At 32.1% G+C, this 8,880-nt stretch overlaps 1 protein-coding gene across 1 annotated transcript; it reads right to left on the reverse strand.

Moving 5' to 3' along the window:
• LOC120250125 (EPIDERMAL PATTERNING FACTOR-like protein 4) lies at nt 1-1,101 on the reverse strand. Its single transcript, XM_039258908.1, has 2 exons — nt 745-1,101; nt 1-641 (listed from the first exon to the last, which is right to left on the reverse strand). The coding sequence occupies exons 1-2, from the start codon at nt 809-811 to the stop codon at nt 376-378; spliced, it is 333 nt and encodes a 110-aa protein (XP_039114842.1). The 5' UTR covers nt 812-1,101; the 3' UTR covers nt 1-375.
• Between the last annotated feature and the right edge of the window lie 7,779 nt (nt 1,102-8,880).

Genomic DNA, 8,880 nt, shown 5'->3' on the forward strand with positions numbered 1-8,880 from the left:
AAAAAACTCATCATGGATGTTCCTCATCACCACATCAAAGAAACCTCATGAACACAAATGAAAGGAGACACCACAAATATAGCTCCACTACAACACCATCCATAACAGACCCAACCTTGGGAAATTAGAAAAAAAAAACAAATAATTACACACATTGATTGATGATTCATTCAATACATACATACATTGATTCCCCCATGAACAACAAACACATCAATACATGTTAGCTAGATCACTGTTTTCCCTTTCTTAATTTCCTCTCTCTCTCTATTTTTTCTCTAGACTCTTGATATCAAATATAAAATCAAACCTTTTCTGCAGGTTTCAAAGCTATGAATTTTTTTTTTTTCTTTTTTTTTAAATAGTTTTTATTTTTCATGGCATGAAGAGCTTATTCCCACATTTGCATCTCCAAGCCTCAGGGTAGTACTCCAAAGGAATGCTCCTCCCAGGCTGAATAGCCACGTGGACAGGCCGGCAAGGGAAGCACCGGCCACACCGTTCCCGGCACGTCGGCGGCGAGGAGCCCGGTCCGGAGAGCCGACGCCGGGAAAGCAGCACCCATTCATCATTCTCTCTTTGTCTCATCTCCTCATTCTCCATCTTCTCCCTTCTCATCATTCCCACTAACTCATCACCCCCTTTTCACATAAATATAAATACAAATAAAAGAAAAATGAAGTAAAAAAATTAGATTTTGAAAGGAGAAGAGTGAGAAAAATGGGAGCTTGGAGAGAGGATTACCGAGAGCTAAGATGAAGAAGAGAAAAGCAAACGCTGCTGAGATGCGGAGGTGGCGGAGGACGGCCATGGCCGGAGCTTGCTTGCTGTGAAGCTGAAGCAGTGTTGTAGTAGTTGTTTCTTTTCTCTTGAGACAAAGATCAAAAGAGAAGGAAATTTAAGGGTGTTGTTGTTGTTGTTGTTGTTGTAGTACTAGTAATGAAGAACGGAGAGAAAGAGAAGAAGAAGGTGAAGGAGAAGGAGAAGGAGAGGTTGGTAACAATGGGGGGACATTGGGGTTGGGACTTGACTTCTTCACTGAGAAGTGCTTTGCTTTACAAACATCTCTTTTCTCTTCTCATCTGAGTCATCTCTTTCTTGTTTTCATACTATATGCTAAATACTATACTACACCACACTATGACCTTTTCTTTTGTGTTACTATTTTAATTTTTTTTTATTATTTATTTATATATGTGTATGTGTGTGTATATATAATTTATTCAGAAATGGAAATAACAAGGGAATTCTTTTCTAAGTATATAGTCCATGTGATGTGACTTGGGTTTAGTGGTTTTCTTTAAGCAAATGCACATTATTTTATTTTATTTTATTTTTATGAACTCAAAAATAATTTATATAGGTTTTTTAATTTGGAGAATGATTTGACTTTTTGAATGGGTGATTTTATTTATTTATTTAAATATTTTAATAATTTGTAATAACCACTCTATACACCCTTAAATCCTGAACCATGTTTTAAAAAAAAATTTTGAATCTTAATTTGTCTTACGTATTGGAGTTTAATCATATTATTATTATTATTATTATTATTATTATTATTATTTACTGCTGTGATGGTTGAGTAATTTTATTTTATCAATTTCTTTGATATTACTTTTGTATTTTTTTTTTCTTCAATTTTTTATTTATAATTTAGTAAAGGTAGAAATGGATTAGGATGCTTGATTTCTTCAATCCATCTCAATAAAGTGCCATAATTGCTGAATTAGGATGTAAAAAGGAAAAAAATAATAAATCAATAATTGGTATAAAAGTTATACTTTCTCAAATTGCATTGGAGACTTGGGAGTGAGCAATAAATGAGATTGGGCGTAGCCGTATCCTTACATGGGTGCCTGTTTGACATTTATCACAGTGTAAGTACACTTATTATTCCATTGAAAACCTTATAGTTTCTTACTATTACTTTAAACAGTTTTATGAATTAACTATTTTGACCTAGTAACTTTTTCATGATGAACAACAAGTTTTTGAACTGGTGACTTTCATTTCGTTCCACCCTCAATAGGCATGAAATTGAAAATCCTAAATAATCTTACAATCAAAAGTAGTGAGTTATTATTGTAATTTTTTCCCATGAAAATCACTTGATTTTAATGTACAGTGACACTAATCCAAATCCTCTACCTTTTATTTGGTTTGAGGTTTTTGAAGTAGTGAGAAAAAAGTTTAGAAGTGTGAAATGTATTTGGTTGAGGGAATAAAAAAAAAAAGAGTTTGGAGGGTGTTTCACCCCTCCAAATTCCTCACATTCTACTCATTCAAATTGGGCCGTTTGGGAGGGGTGAGATTATTAAAAAAAATTAATGTTTAAATTTTTATAAAAATACCAAATTATCTTTTATTAATTTAAAAAATTAGCATAATAATTTTTTAAAATTTAATTTCAACTTTCATATTATTATTATTATTATTATTATTATTATTATTATTATTTTAATGTGTCAATTGAACATTAATAATAATATTATTTTATAATAATAATAATATAAAATGATAAATAAATATAAAAAATTCAGTATTTATAGTATTATTTTAAAAATTATATTATTATTTATATAATATATACTTACTATTAATTCTATCCCCAAAATCATTATTTCTTAAGAGTTTGCATTTGTTGGACATTTGGTCTGCTATGATTGGCAGATAAAAGTTATTTGTTGGATTGCTGGTACACGTTAACATCTGTTGGTGTTCTTAGTTTGTACCCCTCTAACCCTACCTTTCTCCTTTCAATGTGGAGCCGGCACTGGTACATGTTAACATTTGTTGCCCGCGACTGAGCATACTCGACTAATTGATTGAGTTGTTTGTTGGATTGCTGGTACACATTAATATCTATTTGTGTTCTTGATTTATGCCTCTCTCAATGTGGAGCCGGTGTTGGTAATAATATTATTACTAATACTAATATTAATATTAATAAAGTTTGTATAAAATAATTTTATATATAAAAATATTATTATGACCGATTTTATATAAAAAAATAATTACTAAAATACACATTATATCTCTCCTCACTTTTTTTTATTCCTCCTACTAACCGAAAAAAATAAATAAATTATCCCGTCACACTTCTCTTTTGGACTAAATATAAATTTTATTTTTTTAAATCATTCATTCTCTCCCCCTCCTGACTCTTTCTCATTCCCGAACAAAAAAGTATTCAAAAACCATGTAAAAGGTATTTATTCCATGAGAGTTTGAATTTTTTTGTGCGGATTTTAAAAACACAAAATGAGAACGTGTGAGGAATTAATTGTGCACATATCTCATTTGTTAAAAAAACAAAAAAAGAAAACTCGAAAATAAAAAGAATTTCAGTGTCATATGGCCTACATTACTTTAAAAAAACAAATTGACCAGTGGTAAAAATAAATAGGCTGTTTTAAAGTAGTTAAATAATTCTAAACCAAACTTTGTAGATATCAATCCAATTGTTCACACTTCAGATTAGATCTGACAGTAATTTTCTGTTCAAAGTAAAAGCATATATATAAACTTCAGTGCCACACGGGAAGTGGTATTTCATAATCAATATTTTAGAAATATAAAAAATAAAATTAAAAAAAAACACAAAATATAATAACCATATTAAATATTTGGAATCAAGTACATGATATAAAAATAGATTTTATAATAAATTTTGTCTTTCATATAAAATCCATAATAAATTGTCTTCATTATATGTGAAAGCAGGGATTCTATAGTGAAACAGTGAATGCAACCAGAGGAATAAGATTGTGTCAGCTTTTGAACAACTCCACATACATTCAATTAGGAAGAAAAATGATACATACATACATATATATATATATATATATAAATCAGGAGTTGGAAGTAGAAGTGAAGTGTTTGGCATTTGGAGAAGCTGCATGTGGCTTTTGATGAAGTGATCCTTTTGGCATGTTTTGCTCTTTAAGTCCATTCCCAGAAAAGTCCTCTTGACTTGACTGCTCAGAGTAATGGCTTCCCCCCATCTCTTCTTTGATGGGTTTTCTCACTGCTATCAAGACTAGAGAAAATATGTCCCCAAGTTTACCATCTCCTTAATTTATATATTCACTCTTTATATATATATATATATATATAATATTTATCTTTGTGATCTCTCACCTTGATTTTCCTCACAATATATATATATATATATATTACTCTCATCATGAATTCATCATTTGTTTCTATCTAAGATTTTGTTTTCTTGAAATGTCTCATCAGCTTTTCCTTGACACTAGCTTGGAAATGAAAAACTCTGGTTAAAAATGGGAAACAACATTTGGTGTTTTCTTCATTTTTGTGCCTCTCATGTGTCTCTTCAATTTTATCATCCTTTTCTCCTTATATTGACTTCTTCATAGATGTAATTAACTTGAAACTTGATCTATTAATAAATTAACAAAACCTTTTTACTTCTTTCAACAAGACTCACAGACACATGAACAGTTAGTTTTTTAAAGATTGGATCTATTTCAAAGACCAAAAAGGACGCACACAGACACACAGTCAATAAAAAAAAAAGTCATGAGAAGAAGAGGAAATGAGTGAGATGTGATATCATATGCTCTGAGAGATAAACATGAAAGAAGAGTTAGCAGTGATCATCAGATGATATCAGAGAATGCAGTAGCCACTCATGTAACCTTGTCCATAGTGCAATGTGCATGTGGGAGCACATAAACATACAGCAATGTGTATATATATCTCACAAGGAAAGCTGACACAACCAACGCAAACAAACATGCTTTGTCTATGAATATATATTGAATAGTGTTGAGATGGTCATGTAGACATAGATAGATATATACACACATGCATACATATATAGAGAGTAAGAGAGAAAGAATTGAGAGAAAAAGGGGTGCATGATATGATGCATTGAATGGTATGGGACCCAAAAGAGACTTTTTGTAATAGCAAGCATGGGGCCAAGAAGGTCAGAGGCTGAACGTGGTTGGTCCTCAACCTCTTTTGACCAAACCCTCACGTGTGAGCCTGGGACAAGTGTAAGCTTACCACCTCCTCCTCCTACACACTTGCAGCATATATTAATCTTCTTCTATCTTTTGTGTGTGTGTGTGTGTGGGTGTGTGTTAATGTTTTCATTCATCATGTACAATGGCTAATCATATATATTGTCAATCTTTTTCTTTCTCTCTATTTCCATCAACATCATTATCTCTTTCCAAAGCTGTCAATGGGTCCAAATATTTATATTTTTTAGGGGTTTGAGTCTGACTTTGACACATGCTTGTTATGCTTAATTTTAATTGCTTTTATGTTATTAAACAACCAAAATTAAATTTGCATCTCCTTCTTGATTACTTCTACTTATATCTACTTAATTTAAAATGAACATATTGCTAATTTATTTTTGTTCTAAAAAATTATACAAACAATAGGATGTTGTCTTCTCTTACAATTATTACAATTTGTCAAAAATACACAAATGATTGATTAGTCATTCATTGAAACATAATTCGCAGTAACAGCCATATGAAAGTGCTAATTATCCACAATATATTTATAGCAGTTAAATGGATACACATAATATAAATTAACATATCAAATTATAATAAAGTTCAAATACTCAGTCACACATCAACATAATATTGTTTGTTGGGGGTTATCATTCCATGCAACCATCAGTAGTACTCCAGGAAGAAAGCAACATGCCATTTGCTGCAATTCAATGACTAAAAGCAAACCACAACCAAACTTATACCAATATACATTATATAATTTCTGAAACATTATATATAGAAAAAAAAAAATGAACATATTTATATATGAAAGGGAGAGGTGAGTTGAATAGTAGATGCTACAGTGCTGTCTTGGTGCAGTCAGTGACAAGTGATGAAATCCTTATCAATAGTTTTGAAAGAATACAAGGCAGCAGTGCATACACCAGCTAATCATGAAAGTGAAATAAAAATGCATGTTAGATGTCAAGCAACTGATATATAATTAATTAATAATATACAATTTCTTTTTAACTTTATATTTATTTGTATTACGGGAAAGTACGTACATTATAATTAGTGTCTAGACATATATAATCAACTTTTGATCATCATGATTTAGCTATCATTGGATGCTAGGAGGAAGATATATTTCACACATTTATGCTATTTTAGTAACCAATAATTAATAATTACAAGTTCTTTGAGATATATTAGCACAAAGATGCTGATTGTGCAAGTGATGTGATAGTATAAAATTATAGATCGAATAAGTGATGTACGTTTTTTTTAAAAAAAAATCAATTATTCAAAAAAAACCCAAAAAAATCTAATTAATTAAAAATTGTTATAAACAAATATTTTAATGGATACCTACTGTAGCAGCCGGTATTACTGTAGCAACTTCTAGATATTACTGTAGCAGCCGCCGGTACTGTTACTATTCCACCAACCAGGGTATTTTGGACCGTCGGATCGAATCGATCCTAGCCGTTCATTCAACTCTTGTAACCCTATAAATACCCCCTCATTTGTATACTTTGGGATATAGAGAAGAGAAAGAAAAGAGAAAGAATATAGAGAAATAATAAAAGAAAGAAGAAGAAATTAATTCTTCAGGGTTTTGGGTTTTTGGTAAATACTCTGGCTCTCTATTCTTATTATTATCTTTAAATTTATAACATATATTCTTAACACGTTATCAGCACGAATTTGCTCATATTATTTTAATTTTCTTTGGCTTATATAATATATATATTATATATGTGGAATCCATTTCTAACACTGAATGCAGGAAGGATCGACAGGTAATATAATACTAGCAAACCATACATTTTATTCAGTTAACAATACATAAGATTTTCTTAGAAGCATACATAAAAAACATACAGTACTAAAGCCACTAAGGCTAATATTACCAGTACTTTTAAAATAAACAACAAAAACAATAATATTATTATTACAATGAAGTTTTCCACCAAATCCAAATTATCAAGCATCATCTTCTCCTAAGTTTTCGCGGCGACCCTCCGATCCCGGCGATCGTTGACAAAATCAGGTAAAAACCTGCCGGGCCCTTTTTCTCTTCTCCGTCGCCCTACTCCGCCGGCCCCTTCGAGTCTCTCCGTCGGCGACTCGGCCGGCTTTTCTCCGTCGGCCCCCTACTTTCTTCTCTCCCTTATCTTTTACTTCTTCTTCCCTTTTAACTTATAATCACTTTCAAACAAATTTTAATTCCCAATGCTGCAATAATCGCAGCGTATGAACAGTACCGTACACATGAATAGTGCCGTACATGAACAGTACCGTATATATGAACAGTATAGATGCTTTATATTTTATTATGTACAATCTATTCTAATTAAATGCTATATTATTATTTTGAAGAAAAATGGCAAATATTGCAAAAAGAGAATTCGAGGCCCTTCAAATCTCGGGGAGCAATTATATATCCTGGAGCCTCGATATCAAGCTCCATCTGAAAGCAAGAAACCTGAGTAAAACTATTGAGGCTAATAACAATGAGCCTAGTGATAATAAGGCGAAGGCCTTAATATTTATAAGGCATCATATTGATGATGGCCTGAAGAATGAATACCTGACAATTGAGGATCCACAGGAATTGTGGTTATCCCTGAAAGAGAGATTTGAACATCTCAGAATGGTCTACTTGCCCAAAGCACGCAATGATTGGTCAAGCCTCAGGTTTCAAGATTTCAAAAGCGTGCAAGAATATAATTCCGAGTTATTTAAAATTGTTTCAGTACTTCGTCTCTGTGGAGAAACAGTGACAGAAGGAATGATGCTCGAGAAAACATTTACAACATTTCATGCACGAAATGTAATATTACAACAACAATATAGAGAAAAGAATTTTACAAAATTCTCTGAATTAATTTCTTGTCTCCTTGTGGCGGAGCAAAACAATGAATTGTTGATGCAGAATCATCAATCTCGACCATCTGGATCAGCACCACTGCCAGAAATTAATTTTGGGCAAAGAAGATGGCGTGGTCGCGGTACTGGTTTTAAAAACCGTGGTGGACGAGGTGGTCGAGGACTACGCGGTCGTGGTGGGGGCCGAAATAATATCGGACCACGCGATAACAGAATTGATGTACATCAACAAAAGCAACAAAGCCACAAGATGGGGTTAGAGACAAAGAAAGATACATGCTATCGTTGTGTCCTGGAAGGTCATTGGTCCAGAATTTGCAGGACCCCAAAACATTTTGTCCATCTTTACCAGGAATCACTTAAAAATAAGAAAGGTAAAGATATTGAGACAAATTTTGCTGACAACCCCATAGTTGATCCAATTGAGGATAATTCCATAAATAATTTAAATGTAACTGAAAATACATATTTAGATATGTCAGATTTCCTTATAGATTAATTTATGCTTTTATGTTTTATTAAGTTATGTTTTTCTTCTGTTTTGTTAGAATATGGCTGATGATGAATGCATTATTGATTGCGGGACAACGCATACTATTTTGACAAGAAAAATATATTTTATATCCTTATCAATGAGAAAGGCATATATAGCCACAATAGCAGGGTCATCAGACCTGGTTGAAGGTTCTGGAGAAGCAGCATTGATGTTGCCAAATGGAACATCCTTGCAGATGAAAAATGCTCTCTATTCTCCTAAGTCTAGGAGGAACCTTTTAAGTTTTAAAGATATACGTCTCAATGGATATCATTTAGAGACGGTTGATAAGGAAGGAAAAGAATATCTTTATATTACACAAGTTATTTCATGCCACAAACGTGTACTTGAAAGCTTTCCCTGTATATCCTCAGGATTATATTTTACACGAATTAAAGTGATGGAATCACATACGGTATTAACCCAGAAGGTTAATGATCCAGAGGTTTTTAAAATATGGCA

This window comes from Dioscorea cayenensis, chromosome 19, assembly GCF_009730915.1.
Source record: "Dioscorea cayenensis subsp. rotundata cultivar TDr96_F1 chromosome 19, TDr96_F1_v2_PseudoChromosome.rev07_lg8_w22 25.fasta, whole genome shotgun sequence".
In the NCBI taxonomy this organism is placed as follows: domain Eukaryota; kingdom Viridiplantae; phylum Streptophyta; class Magnoliopsida; order Dioscoreales; family Dioscoreaceae; genus Dioscorea; species Dioscorea cayenensis.